We start from the raw sequence: 20039 nt of genomic DNA, 5'->3' as shown, positions 1-20039 counted from the left end.
TACTCTGTCTCCTTGGGAATCTGACCATTCTTCATCCTCTTACATGAGTGATTTAGCCCTTACCGTTGCCTCCTCTCCAGGCCTGCTGTTAGCCTGTCCTGTTAAACACCCAGGACACTATTCCTGTCAGCAGTCAGATTTTTAAAAATAAATTTATTTTTTCATTGTTAAACATTTTCTTCCCCCTCTCCCCTCCAGATATTTTAATCTGAATACAAAATTTCCAATTTTCACCTCATCACAAAAATCTTTTTTTCTAGCCTCAGTCTTCCTTTCCATGTCTCTTATTTACCCCTCCCCACATGCCTGCCCATTGCGCTTCTTGCCTGTACTTGTTTTCCCAAGAGCCACTTTAGTTGGTTCTCATGTACTTTGTCTCTCAATGCAGAGACAGGATGCATCTTTGTTAAATACTCACCAGGGCCTGAAGCTCCGCCTGGACTGCTGGTAGGGTGCCTGCCCAAGCCAGTTCAGTGTTCGTTTCTGCTATCAGAACCCTCCTGTTGGTCTCCACATCCATCTGGGAAAACCCCCCCCCAATTGTTGGCTGCACCTCTTCTTAGTCTCTGCACCTTTGTTCCTTAGTTAGGTTACTCTCCTTCCTTTTTCTTGCCTTCCCTCAATTTACCTGTTTCTTTGAGGTCAAGCTCAAGTTTTCCCCATGGACCTTTTTAAGTTCAGGCTCTCTGTTCTACTGTAATGACACAGAATTTTAGACTTCACTAAAACAGGGCAGTCAGTATCTGATGTCCGTGGTCTCATCAAGATAAGCAAGCTGCTCAAGGGAAGAGTCTCTGCCACTATCATTGTATCTGCCTCTCAAGCAAGTGACATTCTACAGGTAACCCCAAGAGTTCAACTTCCTGCAAAGAACAGCTTGCTTACTGATGGCAGCAGTATGGGACTTCATGGAGGTTCACACAGCTCTGTCTACAGATTTCTGTGACCTTGTACAGGGTAGGATGTGCTCCAAGACTTAAAAAAAAAAGAGTGGCTGGGTTCAGGTACCAGCGGGTTGGTAGTAGGTGAGCACGTAAGCAGTGTCATGTCCATGTTCAACTTCTGAATAGCCTCTGAGAATTAGTTTCCTGTGCTGACAGAGTACACAGAATGCAACAAAGGAAAGTGTCTTCTGGGTGGTTGGCTTTTTTGCAGATAGTCTGTTAGAAGCATGCTTTCCTTCCAGTTGACGGGGTTGGTTGAGACATCTCTCCAGCAGGGGACTGGGAGGTGAGGTGAGTGGAGGGAGGCACAGGGATGGAACCATGAGAGGAATCCCACCCAGACAGTCCTTTTCTCCTCCAAGCTCTCAATTGAAGGGGATCTGTGTGAGAAATCTGTGCCTGAATCAGATGTTAATAAGGAGGTTGTTTTCCTGCTACAGTTACTGAGAATTGTTATTTTAAGAGTCTACTTCTGGATTCTGGGGGAATTAAAGGCCAGTCTGTCCAGAACGGTTGTCAATTCGGAAAGACTTGACAACTAGCTATAGATAGGTCTGACATTTCATTTCCCCAGATGACTTTTAATTAAACATTTAATAAAACAGAAAATTCCCAACCCTAAAATTCTGATAGCGATTTCCATTTTCTTCACTAGCTCATGTTATTGGCAATTATTTTTAAAAGGAAGTCTTGACTGTTTCACAGGATCTGGTGAGATAATGCTGCAGCAGTGGTGAAATCTAGCGTCACATGTTCTGAGTCTTCTGAACACAAAGGAGAGGGTTACACACAGACCCTGTGATCCTCCCACACTGTTGTCTGACAGCATTGCCACGGGTTGACCTGGGGTTGCACTGAGAACGTAGGTCTACTAGGAAGAGACTTTAAAGCCAGGACTGAGTTTCAACTTCATTAGTTTCACAAACTGAAGATGAAAAATAGTCCAACTGAGAAATTCCTCTAGAGGTTTGAGTCTTATAATTCGAGCCAACACCAAACCCTGTCACCCACTCTTACTCATGGATATATCATCTTTGGATTCATAGGTCTATATTGTTAAATAAATAGTTGATTGAAATTCTTTCTATTTTCTTTGCCCTCTTAATAGAGTGCCACTGTTTTACAGCGATGTTTATTTTCAGCATCGATGTAATATAATTATTTAATTAGATCTTTTAAAGCTTACATGACCTAGTGGTATGTCAGGAAAATGTTTTAGATTCTAGGAATGCTTATGAATGTAGTTTTGTAATAGAAAAATAATTTTCAAATGTTGAAGGTATAAATCATTACATTTATTAATATTACATTAAAATTGAGTAAAATAAGGCCTTTGGTGCTTCAGTTCAACATAATTTTTTAAAAAAATTTAACCTAAGCTTTCACTTACATTCCCATCTAGTTCCAGCAAACACTGACCTTGGGTCTTCTCACTTTTGGGGCCTGACTCTTGTCCCCCAATACCCACTCCTCCCATATCCTAGCCATTACAGGTGGTGGCCAGGCTGTCTGTCCCCAGGGCACCCTCAGTGTCCACACTAAGCTTGTCCTCTGCTGGGCTGTTAGCTGGAAATACCCACCCCTTTCAACCTGTTTCTCCGCATATGATGTCAATCTCACAAGTCCTGTGCCCAATTATTTTGGAAACTTCACCTCCAGGTTCACATGCTGGCATTTGGAAAACCAGACTCCACCTCAATCTAAAGGAAGCCCAGCCCAAGGCTTGAATGCACAAGAGCTGGACATTATAGCCCCATTCTAGTCTGATTACCTCCAATTCGAGACTACACACACCTGCCACAGACATTCCCCCACCCTCTGAAAGAACCACTGGAATTAGCAAAACAAGGATCTGGAGGATCTCAGCCTGTAGAATCAAGACCCTATCCAGGTCTCAGGACCTCACTCACCACCCGTTCTGCAAAGCAGTGTAGCACTCCTGCACCCAAGACAGTGAGCCCGACAGGCCTCTGACAGAACTAGACCAACCACTTCAGCGGACCAGCACTTTTCAGGAGTTTTCCAGCTGAGCGAAAGGATGTTCACTTTGTTGAGTCAAGGAAATGGGTGCTGATCCTAAGACCTCTGCATCAGGGACCCTGCCCAGGACTTTAGTAGGAAGAGCTTTCTATTTAAAGGTAGATTGTCTGCAAAAGCTTCAAGTCAGGGCCTGTGATTCACACTAGCTTTGCTCAGAAATCAGAAACACAAGTGTTTTTATGAGTGAGCAACTACTGCAGAAAGATTTCAGGTCAGGGGTGCTTGACCTAACTAGTTGTTCTTCTTCTGTGCCTGGATCCTTGAGCCAAGCTTCTGCAGGTCCCTGTACACGTTCCGCTTCAGAATGGCGCTGCTGCACAGCAGGGCCCCTTGCAGGGCCCCCATCAACCCGCACGTGAAGATATCCTGGCCTGGGGGCAAGAGGGGCCAGTTAGCATCCATCAAATGGAGAGGGGAGGACCAGGTTCTCATGCTCAGAGCAAGGGCCAATTGGAGACCAGGCTTCCAGTCAGGGCCAGGGCCTACAACCTGCACAGCCTTCCCCCAAACAGAAGGCAAGAAGGCAGGACAGAGAGCTCTGAGTGATGGGGTACCCAGAGTGTCACATCAAAATAGGGCAGTAGGTACCTGTCATATAGAGGTTGGGGATGGGGCTTTGAGCCCTCACAGAGGCCATCACGAGAGGGTGCAGGCGGCCCAGGTCATGGTCGGCTCCGTAGCAGGCACCCCGAGAGGCAGCCAGATAATGCTGATTGGTCAGTGGGGATCCTCCATCCACACTGTCCACCTGAGGGGCAGAAAAGGCAGCTGCAGAGCAGGAGTGGGAACTCTGATTCTTCGCCCTGTGAACAGCCTGCCCACTTTGTGCTCCCAGGGGCTGTGACCCTGGGGCACCTAAAGGCCTGGCCCCACACCAAACACTGCAGCCCCCACCTGTCCCTCCAGCTGAGGAAACAGCTTCAGGACAACAGACATGGCTGCTTCCACAAAGGTGTTCTTGAGGGCTTCGTATTCGCTGCTTCGCTTTCCCTGTGGCTCCTCCTTCCATTCCTCAAACCATTCATAGGCAGCTGGGCAAAGCACAATCACCGTGGACCGATCTGGGAGTGCAAGGTCAGGGTTACTGCCACCTGGACCGTCCACACGTGCACACCCTCAGCCCCACTCCCTGTCCACCAGAACCCCAACCCAACCTGGGAACCGCTCCTCCCACGTGGGGTCCTTGGCTGATGAGGAAGACACAAAGAAAACGGGGATGTGTGCTGCAGCCTTTTCCTTGGGCATGGAGCAGTATCTGTCCATCCTGTGGGCAAGAGGAGAGTGTCAAGACCCAGCCTCATTCCAGCGCCACCAAGCCAGCGACAGCTTATCCCCAGGATGCCCCAGTGACAGCAGTGCAACACAGGAAAAAGTCCTTCAGGAGGTAACTTCTGCCAACTTCCTCCCAGCCCTCCAGGTAGCAGGGCCCTGTGTGCTATGAGCATATACTGACACCCCTCCCTAACACAGAGCCTTACGCCTTGTCCATGTCTTTGTTGAAATAAACGTAGTAGTTGGTAGAATTCAGACCCAGGTCCTTGTTAGAGCCTCGTAAGCAGATGAAAATGGAGAACATGCCCAAGCTGTGTCGCACCATCCCCAGCTGCTGCTTCAGATCTGTCAAAGGGAGTCAGGGAGGGCTGTATGACCCATGGCCAGAGATGCTGTTCCCTGATGCCAGCCTGCTTTACCCACAGCTTCCCAGCCGCCCGTCCAGTGCCCAGGCCACTTCTAAAGCTTTGACTGAAACAGCCTGCTCTTCAGTCCTTTGTGAGGATACCACCTCGGACCGTGGTCCCTGGCTTCTCAATACCCCTCTAAGCAGAACCCAGCCCCAACATAAGGCTGTTAGGCTGCACACAGCGCCTGTAGGACACTGTCAGATAAGCTGCTCCAGCCTTTGACACTCAGCTGGAGGAGTAGAGAGAACAGCACAGTGGAGGAAGGACCCACTGTGAGGCCTGGGACACACACAGCTGAGCAGCTCTGCTTCTGTCATGACCCCAGACCTATTATCTGGAAACTTAATTCAGAAATACTTCTTCCTCCTTTCCAGACAAAGACCACGTCCAGTACCTGCTAGGGAGAACTCAGCCAATGCTCTGCTTCACGTATTCCACGAGTACTCACTGAAAATATTGTGGGTCCTTTGCTAAACAATGAGAATGCTATGTCAGTGCATAGGAAAGGACTCCTGAAGGGCATTAAGCCACTGCCACTGAGGCGATCTGATTCATCACAACAGATCAGAGGACAGCTGCCCTGAGGGCTGGCCAACAGGCACACCTTTAATAAGGTAGACTGCCACCTCTTTCTACTGCAGAGCAGGTAGATAGTGGCTTCCAAATGTTAAGCAGGAGATTAACCACTATGATACCAGGGCTCCTTGCAAAGAAGTTCAGCATCTAAATGAAGACCTAAGTGCTATAAGCGGTGCGTCAATATAGTCTACGATCCACAGCACTTGGGAATGAGAGGGGACATTACTAATGACACTGGAAAATGGCCAAAAAACTCAGACACCAGCTACAGGATTGCAGTGAGGAGGAAGGAGGTCCAGGACTCATTAGCATCTGAGGCCCAGCTCCTCAGCCTGTCCACTACCCACAGGGGACCAGCCACAGGAAAGAGCAGAAGGCCCTGCCATAAGCTACCTGGTGTGGAAGCTGTGGGAGGACCTGGGTACACACACTGCTGGCACCCCTCCCAGGCAGGGCACAAGGTTAACATGAGAGAACAGACCTGTGGAATCTGGGTCTCCAGAGGCTCCTTAGACAACTCTTGCCTCCACCTAGACTGGCCCTGCTCTTTCCCAGGAGCATCGATCTTCCCAAACCACCTTGGTGAACCCCCTCAAGGCTCAGCAGTGGGACTGAAGAAAGGACCCCTCTTCCTACAAAGATCCCTTATTTGACTACCCCATCTCCACCCTGACCCCCACAGCCTGCCTGTTCCAAGGTCACACCCGGTCACAGTAGCTAAGATGTAGCAGAACTGTGAGGAGCCCCTCCTCCTGAGCAGCTGGACACAAGGGTATCATAGCCCCTGGGGTCTCTGGTTAGCGGCACAATAGCTAGGGACTCCACCCGCAGAGCGCCCACACTGGGGTGTCTCCTGAGTCTCCTCACGGCCTTAAATGCTCTCACACTGGGACTCATATGGGAGGGATCCACCCTCCACCCCACAAGCCTTTTTCAGGCAGTGGCATTAGATTGTGTACAGGATGATGCCCAAGAGCATGAAAACCAACTGGACAGTGAGGGGAGGTCAAGCTGCGCACATCCGGGGCGGAACAGCCCAGAGGGAGGTGGGAGCAGGGACACCGGGCTGTTAAAGAACCAGGTCAGGACACAGAAGTCCTGGGAGAGAAGGGGAAAGGTTACAGAAAGAGGGCAAGAAGTACAGAGTCCAAGTGTGGGTCTGCCTGTAACTGGGCAGTGTCTGCCTCACCCCACTCAGCTCACCCAGTTGGATGGTGAGGTGGCCTCTGCTGGCAGCAGACACTGGCTGAGCCCCAACTAAGAGAGGCAGAGACACAAAGAACTGGCTTCCCGTGGCACACGCTCAACACCTCAGAGAGGCTGACAACTGTCCCCTCACCTGCCACCATGCCGTAATCAGGACTTCACTTCCTACCAGCCTGTGCTGCCACCTTCCCAGATGCTCGGGCTGAGAGCCCCTTCCCAGAGCTCCTTGTCCCACTGAAGCCCCTCATTTTCACCCCCACCCTGTCATGAGTGTTTATTCTCACCTCCCAGCCCCACCAAAGGCCTCTCTCTAGACCCCTCTCTCTCCTTCCCAGATTACTGGTCCCCTTCTGGCCAGCCCACCACTATTCCTCACATCACACCAGTAGTTACATATTACATAACATCCTGAGTCCATTTCCAACACAGCAACTTTTTATCTAAGAGCACTAGTCACTTGTGTCCCTGTGGGCGGCTCCTGCTCTTCTGTCCCCTTCGTGAAACCTTTGCCCTGGAACCCCACAGTCCCGGTCCACACAGGATGCACACAGCCAGGCCTTTCTAATCAGACAGACCGAGGTCCTCATGTGCTCAGCAGGCCTCAAGAAGTCGCTTTCACCTCTATCACCACTTTCCCTGCCATAAATGTTAGGATGAGGAGAAATGTTTCTCTGCTGGTCACTGTGAGGGTCAAACGCAATGACAATGGGCAAGCCTCTCACACAGACTTATCAAAGCACACACACTGAGACTTATTTCTTCCTGGGTCTCAGATATCAAGCATGAGGCTCAAGGGACAGATGTAAACCAGAAGGCACTCCTGCAAGGAGCTGGGGCTGAAGGAGGCAGGAAAGCATAAGCTTGGATGTCACGTGAGGCACACAACCATGGCATCTACCATAGCCTGTCTTGTCCACTCTGAACTCAGCGTGCCTGTGGATGAGGAGACCTAACTCCTTTACTCAGAATAAATGAGAAATAAAGAGATTCATAGCAAATGCAAGGAAAACCCAAGACATGGTCCTTTGGGAGTCTACTCAGCATCCCTAACCAGGATAGGATCAAAGATCCAGAGGAAATGGAAATGGGCAGACTGGAAGGGACACTTAAAAGAGAGGAGGACCAAGTTGAGGATATAAAGGAAATAGTTGTCAAGAATGAACCGGAGGTAAGGACCCCACATGTTGGACAGGAAGGACAGAAATAGTTGTTCTCCAGCCTGTTAACAAAGAGGCCCTGGCTCGGATGGTGCTAAGTCCCTTGTGTTCAGGTTTTCTGCTTAAGGTCAGAGGGCAGCTGGTTTGGACAGCCAAGAGGAGAAAAACCAACACCCCAGCAGAAATGCTCACCCCAGGAGCAGCAATCAATATGGCGAACGTGGGTGAGGGCGATATGGGCCAAGCTCTCACCTGGCAGATTGCGGGCATGTTGTGGCAGTAAGTGCTGGTAGGTATTGAACAGTCCTGCACTGGAGATGACGATGGGGCAGTAGATGTTCACCAGTTCTTGGCCCTTCTTCACGCTGACACCTGCAGACACAGGAGGCTGTTGAGGTTCTGGGCTCCTAGGAAGGGAGAGATTCATGCCTCCTGCAGATCCCCAGCCTACATGTCACCTTCTCAATCTGGGGTTCCAGGCGTCCTGGGCTAGGAAGTTGTAGGTAAATGAGCAAAGTGAGTGAACTGTCCCCCAGCTCTGCCAGCCCTTCCTACAATGCCTTCTGCTGCCTCATTCCCACTCGCCCTGGCTCTCCATTCCTATAACAATTTATTGGCATTACTCCTTTCCTTAGACAGCCCAACTGCCACTCCAACTCATGGATTGAAGCCCTTGCTTCTTCTTGGCCTCAGAGTTCTAGTCTATATTACTATTCTTTTTAAAAGACGCTCTGGTGATGTAGTGAGTTAAGTGTTGGTTTGGTAACCTAAAAGTCTATGGTTTGAGCCCACCAACCAATCTGTTGAGATTTGCAGCCTCAGAAACTGATAGGCAGTTCTACTTTCCCTTAAGGGTTGCTATGGATTGGAAATGACTAAAGAACAACAATTAGGGATTTGTTTTCTTTTCCTTAAAACCCTCCAAAGATACCTCAACTTTTATAAAATAAATTCCAAAGCCTTGTCACCACCTTCCAAGATCTGGTCCCATCTATATGCCTGGCCTCAGCTCTTGCTTCTCTCAGCTATTAGGTAGAACCATATGAAACAGATGATAATCTACCTTTTTATTGACCTATAAAAGCATTTAGTGGTTTCTTACTGTTCAGCCTAATGCTCTCAGATGCCTAGAAATACTCCGCTTTTTCATATGTCTACACTTTCACACATGGTTCACTTCCTGGAATAATTTGGTTCAACTTATCACTGTGTAGCTGTTTCTCACCCTCTCATCTGATTCTGAGAGGCCTTCCCCAGTCCACTGTCCTCTGTGTCGCCTGTATGTATCCCAAGTATCTGCCTCTATTGTGACACTTAACATATATGACAAGAAACTTCTGAGTTAGACAATTCACACTGTTTATATTTTTATGTCCCTATTTTATTGCCAAATACATTAAAAATACAAGTATATTTTGAGTTGGATTTAAATTAACTCATCAGTCCATTCTGCTTGGTGGTCCTCTTTCAGCTGAAAGAACTTGTTTCCAGACAGCAGACAAAACCTCAAACAACTGCAACGTGTCTTTTACCATTCACCAACTTCGCCATCTTTTTCATGCCCATCTCTTTTACAAATACATGCTTGGAGATCTGACAGCTTTTTCTCCAGATTCTTTACACTGGCCTACCCACACATCAACTACTCCCTGAAATGAAGTCACCAGCACACCAGTTTGACTTGCTTTGGCCTCTCGGTTCTCTTTTTTCCAGATGTACAAGGCCTATTCTATTTCCCCCAAGTCTTTTTTTTCCCCCTTAAGTGAAAGTTTACATATCATACTGGTTTTTCATTCAATTATTCACAGACATTTTGTTTCATAACGTTAATTACTAATGATTAATGTAGGTAGTTTATTACAATGTCTAACCGATCCTCCCTTTCTCTTCACTGAACTTACATATTCATTTCTCTCTCCATTCCCATCCCCATTAACCCTCCAAAATGGATTCTATCTGCACATAAACATTTTCTTAGCGTTTCATAATGTTGTTGTTGTAGTTAAGTGAAGTCGAGTCATAGACGACCCATAGTGACTCTATAAACGAAAACCCTGAACCCTATTGTATAACTACCATCATTTCTCCAAGTTCATAGGGTTTCCGGAGGCAAGCTATTTAGAAAGTGGATGCCACTCCTGTTTCCAAGGTTTTCATAATAATAATCTTATAATATCCTTTTGTGACTCAGCATAATTTGTGCAGTATTTCATGAGTTCTTGATTGTTTTTTAGTGATGCATAATATCCCACTGTGTGAATGTTTCTTTAGCCATTCATTGGTTGATGAACATTTGGTTTGCTTCCATCTCTTCACTATTGTAGATAAGGTTTCAATAAACACGGCTGTGTACATATCAGTTTGTGCTGCAGCCCTTAAGTCTTTGGTATACATACCCAGTAGTAAAACTGCTGAGTCAAACAAGATTTCTATTCCCAACTTTCTTTCCATAGCAGCTGTACCATTTTACATTCCCATGGCAGACTCTTCTTGCACAGAGTTCCTCAAAGACTTTATCCACAGTGGGATTTAACTGTCTGTGCAGTAACAGCACTGACCTGAGTCAGGACATTGAGATACGAGTCTTTGCCAACATGGGAGTGGGTAAAATGCTTTGCTGCCCTCCGTACTGTTTTACAGGTTGCCCAGGTTCCTCAGTCATTCCATCCATCTCTAAACCAACAGTTGTGAAACACTGTAAAATACTATTGGTGCAAATGGTTTGTGACCAACTACTAATCTAAATTAATCCTTTAGTGTACGGTAAATTCCAGTGGTGCAAGGAAGCTCTGGGGGCTTAGTGGCAAGAAGCTGCACTGCAATCCCAGAGGTGTGCGGTTCGAAACCACCAGATGCTCTGCTGGAGGAGGGGCAATCTCCTCCTGTACCAGTCAGATCTGATTTGATGATACACACACACAAAATAATTTAAAAAATTTTTTTTTTGTTTAAAAATTTAAATTCTAGTGGTGCAAATGGTTTACAATCAATGACTAATGGAAATTAATCCTTCGGTATACATCGTCTCTCAAGCACTGGGCGAATAGGTACTATCATGATAGAGGTAAACTAAAATTGTCACTGATTTCAACTTACTTGGATCCAAAATCAACAGCAGTCAAGAAATCAAAAGATGTGTTGCACTGGGAAAATCGGTTGTCAGTACCTCTCCAGAGGTCTGAAGAACAACAATGTCAGTTGAAAAACTAAGGTGGACCTGACCCAAGCCATGGTCTAGAAATCATTGGCCTGAATACTGTTGGAATGACTGAGAGACTATGGCCCTTACATACCAGCATTTGAGCCGAGAACTGAACAACTCACAAGCAAATAATAGATCTAAACAGTCAACATCAGCGAGGAACTCAGTCCATGTAATAACTATACAAGACTGCAAGGGTAGCAATTTCCCAGAGATAAAGCTGAGAAGGTAGGAAGGAGAGGATGAAGGGATGAATGAAAGCAAGAACTAGAGAGTGATCATAGGAAGAGTAATGATATGTTGGTTTGGTGGATTGAAATCCATTTCATCAAAAAAATTTATTAATGATTGAGCAGAATACAAACCTGCTCAGTAACTTTTCACTAAAATCTCAATAAAACATTTCCCCAAAAGTTAATGTCTTACTAGATACATATATCCTCATATTTAAATAAATCATTAATTTGCTAAAGAAATCATTATAGTTAAACAAAATATTAACTATGATTTTGGGGGGACCAAGCAAACGTTTATCCTTCTTGCTTCTTCTATGCCCCTAGCCCTGACGCTATACCCCTCACCTCAGCTCTGGAGTAGTTTTGAGTTTTTAACTTCCCATGCAGAAGTTAGTTGGTTCTTCTACACTTTCTGTCCTCAATGTGTTCCTCTCTCCACACCGCAGCCCTCAGATCCCAAGCCCAGTGCAGGGCGCTCACCACAGGCCTTTCCAGCCGAATCCAGCAACACACTCTGCACAGTGGCCCTCGTGAGGACGGCACCCCCAGCACGCTCGATCACAGGGATGGTGTGGAAGGCAATTTCGCTGGAGCCCCCTCGGGGATAGAATGCTCCTTTCAAGTAGTGGTCAACCAGCACAGCATGCATGGCGAAGGTGGTGTGGCTGGGAGTCACACCTACAGAAGGAACAGGTGATGAGACAAGAGCACCCAGCAACCCGCACCACTTAGAGCAGACACAGATTCCATGTGGGACCCAACATTTCCCAGGCCTGTCTCCACCCCCAAAGAGTATTTTAGAGATTGTGGGTTCAGGGGCTGTCCTCCCTGTGAAATACTGCAAAAGTCAAGGAGAACAGTATTGGTGAATTGAAAAATACTTCCAATATATAGAGAAGGGTCATCTCTCCAGCAGCTGGACATGACTCCTCATGCTTAAGACTGGGATTTCTACTGCTCTGTTTCAGTCAGTCAAGCAGGATGGGGAGACTGAGGAGCTAGAGGGTACTCCCCCACCAAAAGCTTCCCAGGGTTAGGGCCGGTCCCCACCATAAGTAGGGAAGATGTAGCTGAGCACTGCCTGGAGTTCACGGGATGCTGGCAGCTGCTGCAAGACCTCAGACAAGCTCTGGGTGGAGGCACGCAGGAACGGAGAGAAGCGAGTCAGCAGCTGACACTTGCTGAGGAAGCGTACCAGAGGCAGTGGGAGGAGCTTCAGCACGATGGCATGACTAGTTGTGCTGGACACCACCTGGGAGAGACGGAGACTGTGAGGAGCACACGCATCTCGGGACACTGGGGTACAGTTGCCAGCCTAGCAGTCTGTGTCCCCAACAACACTTAACACTGGAGGCATTTTACTGGATTTGAATTCTTCCCACTCTACACTCAAATCACTTCTATTTTTACTTTTGTCAAAATATACATATATGTATGAAAACACCTATCATCAGACAACTGCTGCATGTAGATTAGTGTCATTATGCTTAACTATCAACCTATCTGTTCCCAAAATTTCCCTTGACAAAAAACTCAGTGTCCCCTAACCATCGTGTCTTCCTGCTGGCCCTGTGGCTAACGTCTAACTTTGGTCTCTAGACACTTGCCTCTGTATATATTTCACATAATTAAGACCATCAATATTTGTCCTTTTTTGACAATTATTTCACTCAGCAAAATGCTTTCAACATTCATCCATGTTGTAGCAGGTTATCAGGACTTTAATTCTCTTTATGGCTCATTTGCATATACATTTATTTATGTGTTTGCCTCACATACTTTGGACATGTTGCAGGAGGGATCAGTCTTTGGAGAAGGACATTATGCTTGGAAGAGTGGAGAAACAGTCCTGGATGAGACGGATTGACTCAGTGACTGAGGTAACGAGGGTAAGAGTCGGAGACAGTGAGACTGGCTAGGGACAAGGCAGGGTTCTGAGCTATTCTGCACAGGGTCACTTTGAGTTGAAGTCAACTCAAAGGCACATAACCCCACCACATATATATCTAGTTTGCATGGATTACATTTTTTTTTAACCAATCATTAGTTAATGGGTGTTGCTCCCACGTTTTGACTATAATCAATAGTGCTTTAATGAACACTGTGTACAAGCATCTGTTTTTACTTCTATTTGGTATATCCTAGGGGTGGAATCAATAGATCATTGGGTAATTCTAAAGAGCTCTGGTGACTCAGCATGTAACATGTGTGCCTGCTAACCAAACGGTCACTGATTCAAAGCCACCAGTAGCTCCTCTGAAGATAAGCTGTCTCTTCCTACGAAAGCCAGCAGCCATGAAAGCCCAATGCACTGCTGCTGAATCAGAAGTGACACAGTAGCCAATATGTTAGAAGTGCTTACGGTGATTCTGTGTCCAACTTTTTAATGAACCACTAAAATGTCTTTCAAAGCAAGTGTACCATTTTATACCAGCAATGCATAAGGATTCCCTTTCTCCACCCCAGCCAACCCTGCCAGGTGGTTTCCTTCTTTCATTATTTTCTAAAAATATCATAGTCATGGTTGTGACTGGTATCTCATATGTTTTTGATCTGTATTTCTCCAAGGACTAATGATAGTGAGCAGTTTTTTGATAGGCTGTTGCCCATTTCTATTTCTTCTCGGGCTAAATGTCTGGTGACTGTTCAAGTGTTTGCCCATTTTTGTTACATGATTGTTTGATTTTCTGTTGTTTAATTATAAGAGCTCTTGATCTCTTCCAGATATTAACTCTCATACATAACATCCAGATGAGTCCTTTTATGCTTTTGGATTCTTGCTCTAATTCTTTTTGACTAAGATCAATCTGGTCCCAGAGTGAAAACATTGTGTAATATATGTAACATATGTAAGTCACTGAAGTCAGGAAGAGAATGGTGCCTCCAAGAGGCCAGTATGAGAGTGGCAAGTGCTGAGCCAAAGTTTCAGAGAAAGAAGCCCTGCAGGCAGAGAGCTGGACAAAGGCAGAGGCTGGGGTCAGGGCAGACTGGTCCTCCCTTCCTGACTTCCTCACCACTCATGAAGACAGTCCACTAATGAAGACTGTCAGACTGGCTGAGGAGAAACTAGACTCCTCAGTGTGTCCATATTACCTTAACCATCTTCATATACTTGTCAATGGCAGCCGCTTCTTGGGGAAATTTCTCCTTGAGGCCCTTAATATAGGCTTTCTCCCCACTGTACATGGGGAACTCCTTGCGGCCACTGGGTTCGTCCAGCACCATAACATCAAAGGGAGAGGCCAGGGGAGCCCAGTCCAGCTGCCCCTCGGTGATCTGGTCCAAGATAAAACGGCCAATGCTGCCCTCCTGCATACGCCCAATGTAATGGATTCCTGGTGGGAGGGGGAGAAAAAGGTACCACAGGGATGGGGAAGGAGCTCTGGAGTATAGACAGGAAAGCAGGTGGAAGAGGTGGTCTGACATGCCCACCATCTCTGCAGGAAGGTTTCACAATGGAAATGACCCAATCCCTGCCCACTTCAGGTCCCAGTGGAAGGACAGGTCAGACAAGGAAAGACAGAGGGAGCAGGCAAAGCCCTAAAATCACAAAGATGCCTGGTATCTTCCCACAGTGGCTGTCCCAAGGCACTGAAAGATGCAGCCATGCTCCCAACCCTTTCCACACAAGCCTTACCTGTGTCAAATTCAAGGCCATCCTGGCCAAAGGTATGGCAGCAGCCCCCTGCCTTGGTATGCTGCTCCAGCACCAGAACTTGCTTGCCAGCCTTGGCCAGAATCGCAGCTGCAGCCAGACCTCCAAAGCCACTGCCAATCACCACCACATCCAGCTTCTCTGGCACTTTGCTGACTGAGAAAGCTGCAGGAAGAGGGGAGAAGTGGAAGGCCAGCTTCTCAGGCAGGGGCAGAGAAAGAGCAGAGACACTCTAGTGCCCACAGCAAGACAACTGGAGCACTTTGGCAGGAGCTCCTAAGTTGCCTCAAGCCCTTCACCTTGGAAAGACTCAGCACCTAATGGGCAAAACAATTTGGTTTGAGCTGAACTGGTTTTTAACTAAAGACACTATCTTCCTGGGAATTTTCTCTGCACGCAAAAAAAGGTAAAAATCAGTTAACAAAATGGAGATCACAAAATACTTCCTGAGACACCTGGGAGCACAGCGAGAGCTGGGGGAAGAAAACCAGGCTGGCGGAAGAGTGCTAGGGGAGGCTGTCAGCTCCTGGAATCATCTGTCCACAGTCACTGCACTTTGGCAGCTGCAGGATCCAAGAGCACCATGGTCTGGTGGTGCACGAAGACAGAGGTGCTTACGGCATTTAAAATACATTTCAGAGGTTGCTGCTCTGGGAAGCCACAGTATCACCACCTCACAGGGTGGATGCCTGCAGCCAGTGGAGGCCGTGCTGAGGGTGCAGGACTGGGCATGCTGCACTGTGAATCTTTCAAGTTACAACAGAACTTGGAAAATTTAACTCAACACTTTCTCTAAGCACTCATAGAGACACTGTGGTGAAAAACACATTATACAACATGCCCTAGAATATAGTAAGAATATAACACATATACCTAAAGCAATGTGTGTTTATTTTTATTCTTTTTATTTTTCACTTTATTCCTGGGCATTTAAAAATACTTGTCGCAACCCACTAAACTGGTTTTATCACTCTTATCCATGCCATTAACTTCTCAGGAAAATAACATGCTCTGATAAATTCTCTCATTTTCAGCTCATGTCAGAGTTCAGGCTAACAAGTTTGGCCTCTCAAGTGTGGACGATCAGCCCTTCCACCTAAAGGAGCACATCTCCACAGGCTGGCAAGTGTTGGAGTCAGTGAGAACAAATGGGAACATGGAGACCAGGGTTCAAGGAACAAGCAGGAAAACAGACCTAAGGTCAGCAATAGCTGACCCGCCCTTCCCACTCCATCGCCCTGGGTGCTGAACTAAAGGCACCAGTCCTTGCAGAAGAGCAGTGGCTGCCACGATCTTGAAGAATTTTGGAAATCACCATGGAAGAGAAAGTTGCCCCTCACCACCAATCAGAAAAAACTACTAATTGGAGAAGCAAAACAGTTAAGATTAGGGAGGATCCTTCTTGTTCACTAGAGGGTCCGCTGTCTCTTAGTGCACCCTGTAGGCTTACATTTCTTTCTTCTTTCACTAATAACCTGATACTAACTGCTTTTGGGGTTATCTGTGGTGCCCTTTCCTGGAGAGAATTTGCAAGTCCTCTCCAAGGCCGTCCTACACTGCATATAAAAGCAAGCTGCACATCACACAGGATTCTAAAACCCCTAATGTGAAAGGTACCCTGGCGATCAAAGGAAGGATTATTTTTTTTTTCTTTTTTTAAGCAACAGAACAATGTCTTCGCGTAACCCCAAGATGTTTCAAGATGTCCAGGTTGAAGGAGAAGCGCCCCTGAGCAGAAGGCACCTTCCCGAGCCTTCCAGAGAGTTTGAAATGCAGGGTTTAATCCACAAGTGAGAAGCACCAAACTCGCGCAGTCACGTGACCAGCACTTTTCCTCCCACAAACGCGGACTTCCTCTGGGTACTTGTCACGTGATGCCGAGCGGCAGCGCTCGCGGGCAGGGCCAAGGCCGGGGCTGCCGCAGCCGAGTGTCCGCGCGGACATCCGAACAGTGAGGACGGCGCCCTGGGCCGGGCCTGTCGAGCAAAGACGGGCGAGACCGCCAGCCCTGAGCCTCAACACTCATGGCCCACCCCCAAGGAGGCTTTCCCCGCTCTGCACATGTGGGGAAACTGAGGCACGGCGCGGTCTGGGACGCAAGCCCGTGAGGACCGGCCCCGGTTCCCTCCCACCGACCTTGTTTGAGAACTTTCTTTCTGGCCTCCTTGTCAGTCACGAGGGGCGCGGGCGACCGCTTGACATCCTCCGAGAAGGGGTTCCGGGAGCGGCCGGCGAACAGGGCCGAGTACGCTTTGTAGAGGATGGCGAGCAGCAGCGCGCCGAGCAGCAGTGGCCACATCGCAGCAGCAACTAGGGGAGAGGACAGCGCGGTGCAGACTGTGCACTCGAGGGCGCAGCGCGACCTCTTTTATGGACTCTGTCTCGGAGGCGGAGTCTTAAACATGCACAAGCGAGCCGGCGCAGATTGACCCTCTCGGCGGCCAGTAACCACCTAATGGCTATGATTTTCATCGCCTACCGGGAAGGTGTAAAGGCCGGGGGTTCGAATCCCCTAAACTTTTCACGGGGAGGTCGGGGCGGAGGGAACATGGGCTGTCTCCTCAGGTGCAATTTACAGGCTCTGAAGAAACAGCTATGGGTCGGTTCCGACAGGAGGGCAGTGAGTCCAGTTCGTTTAGCTGGATAAAGTAGTGTTCTGGGCCTGGAGGCATTGAGTTGGCGGTGCCGTTCGCAAGTGGGAAAGAGTTGCTTCCGGAGATATAAAATCCCATGTCCAGGAGACTATTAGTGCTGTTTCAGGGGAGTCTAGGGAAGCGCCCACTGGAGGTGTGGGGAAATGATGGCCCCGCAGTGAGGCTCGTCGTGGGGCTGAGGGGCTGGGACAGAATTCCCCTCGGAGCCTGCAGAGCTGAGTGACCCGAGGCAGCTTCCCCTTCCCAGGCAGTGGGAGAGTTTCTGCCCCTGCTTGACTGGAAGAATGGAGATCACCCAGCGGCATTGCGACCAGGCTGAGTGCCCACTGGACCTCAGCGGGCGGTCCAGGAGCCCTACCCCCACACTGCCTCCACCATCCACACCCCCAGGCTCAGAAAACTCACACCTGTCGGAGACCTTTCCTTCCAGCAAATATTGAAATCTTATACCCCACTTAATTTAGGGAGCTCTGGTCGCTTAGGTGTAAGGAGTTAGTTACGCTGCTGACCACGCTTGAATCCACCAGCTGTTAGCCAGAGTGGGGTGGGAAGTAGTCTCCTCCCATGAAGTTTGCTGCCTGCTGCTGGAAGGTCAACTATGTGTAGGTTGTGACTTTACAACATATAACAATGTTAGACCCCCTATGTAGTCCTTGTCTACATTGAATGCCTAGTAAAAATAAAGGTCTGATTGTTTTTAAAAAGATCCATCTTTCTAGAAATATTTCCTTAGGCCCATTTCCTTATGTGCAGGTATAAAAACTTGCTAGTATTATTGCAATTATTATTGCTAGTCTAGTGTTATTTCATCATTTCGAGTATTTGCCTGTGTAACAGTGTTTTTGCTCTTTCTTTTCTCTAGCACAGGCAAGAACTGGCTCTATGGAAGCGCCCTGCACTGTCTGGCAAAACTGAGGCACTGGCAGGTGGTGTGAAGCTTCTGTGCTGTTCTGGTTACTGGATTCATTTCCTACACAGCACAGAAGAGCCTTCCTAAGAAGGAGACAGCCCCTGCTTGTCCCCTTCCCAAGGCTGGTTGCTAATGTGAATGTTTCAGTTACTTGTTGCTGTTTCCTTGTAATGAGTGCCCTTGCTTGGCTCTCCTTTGCCTGGACAAAGAATTGAGCCAGTTGGGAAACACCAGGAAGGTTGGTGCCATGGAGGCACCAGGGAGTGTGTACAGCTGTTTTGTTGTTGTGTATGGTGGTGAGCCAACTCATAGCTGACCCCCCAGTGGGTTTTCAGAGGCAGTAAATTGCAGGGGAGGAGGTTGCTTATTTTTCTCCTGCGGAGCAGCTGGCAGATTTGAACTACATGTTTCAAAAAAAGTTGGCAGTGTAACTCGTTACCAGAGCTCCTTATTATAGTGACTTAAGAGCCACTACTGTTTAGTGTTACAGCAAGCATAGTGGCTTTTAAAAGAAGTTTCAACAGCCACCAAGGTCAGGGTCATCTGACTTGCCAAGAAAGAGGTAAAGACAAGAATAGAGGTGAAAGTAAAGGCAGTTTATTAGATTTCAGAGACAGGAAAGGTCACTCTTTGAGGGAAGGAAAAGGGTAGAAAGAACAGGGGTTATCGATATATGGATAATATAGCTTGTTACTGTTAGTGAGGTCTCGAACTTGAGAAGTTGAAATTTGGCCGGAGATTCTTACTCTGGTCTGTTGTTTCTGATGTCACTGGTTGCATGAGGCGTTTTACATGCTTGGGAGGGATGTGTGTATTTTACTGTAGTTGGCTTTCTGAGGCATTGGCATCTTCCTTATAAGGTAACACTAAATAGTCTTTGATTTTAATTGAATACGGTCAAGTCTTAGCTAATGCATCTGACTTTTACCCATTGTTGTTCTCTAACAGGGTTCCTGCTTTCCTTATTTCCTTGGTTTCTGCCTTAACATTCTTCCCAACCATGCTTGTCTCATTTCACTTGACTTACTGGGTTTTGTCCCTAACATTGCCATGGAAGCCAAATCTGGAGGGGGGAAAGAGGCGGATACTGGGATATTGGTGACCACCACGCTGAGAGGAAGCTAGATACTGAGGCGCCATAATTGAGAGGGTGCTGTGCCACCCACATGGCCACCTCTTCCTCTACTCCATATTCCAATGAGCCAAATGTCCAGCCTGAGAGTTAAGTATTTTTGCTAATTCTGGGAGTTAGCAATTGATATTTCCTGTCTTTTGAAAAAGATCCCAGTTTGTTACCAGAAGACAGTTCTTAGGGAACCCAGATCAGATTACTGGAGTGGAGGGCTCACTTCAGAGAGAGACCATTCTCTTCCTTTAGTCACTGTGTGGTCTGGGAAGTCTGAATATCAATTGCGTTTAAGCCAATTGCCACTTAGATCCCTATGAGGTTTTCTGGTGATGTTGTTATTAGGTACCATCAAATCATCTACAATTCCAATGAATGAATGGAAATCCAAAATCTCATTAAAATTATTTTTTAAAAAATCATCTGGAGATCCAAGATGGTGATGGAGGCAGAGACAGTGTGGTGAGCTGCAGGAGCAGCAAACCACTTAAAGCAGGGCCATTATGGCCTTCCACAGACTTCAGCTTATTGATAATTGAACACTTAAACAGTTGATGACTGGCCCTCAGTGAAGATCGAGGCTCAACAACAGGAATTCAAGGATTCCCAAGGAGAAATGGGTGAGGCTTGTGGCTCCCAACCCCCTCC

General features: G+C 47.4%; 1 protein-coding gene across 1 annotated transcript; it reads right to left on the bottom strand.

Annotated features, from left to right (window-relative positions):
- Positions 1 to 3215: 3215 nt before the first annotated feature.
- Positions 3216 to 17000, bottom strand: RETSAT (retinol saturase (all-trans-retinol 13,14-reductase)). The gene is made up of 11 exons (XM_006900395.1): positions 16838 to 17000; positions 14684 to 14866; positions 14140 to 14381; positions 12097 to 12298; positions 11527 to 11724; positions 7861 to 7980; positions 4463 to 4601; positions 4139 to 4248; positions 3879 to 4045; positions 3573 to 3732; positions 3216 to 3355 (listed from the first exon to the last, which is right to left on the bottom strand). The coding sequence occupies exons 1-11, from the start codon at positions 16998 to 17000 to the stop codon at positions 3216 to 3218; spliced, it is 1824 nt and encodes a 607-aa protein (XP_006900457.1).
- Positions 17001 to 20039: the final 3039 nt, after the last annotated feature.

Source organism: Elephantulus edwardii, unplaced genomic scaffold (assembly GCF_000299155.1).
Source record: "Elephantulus edwardii isolate Elephantulus edwardi_28Jun2011 unplaced genomic scaffold, EleEdw1.0 scaffold00283, whole genome shotgun sequence".
Taxonomy (NCBI): Eukaryota; Metazoa; Chordata; class Mammalia; order Macroscelidea; family Macroscelididae; genus Elephantulus; species Elephantulus edwardii.
The sequence above is the reverse complement of the archived record's forward strand: the minus strand, read 5'-3'. Positions and strand labels throughout refer to the sequence as shown.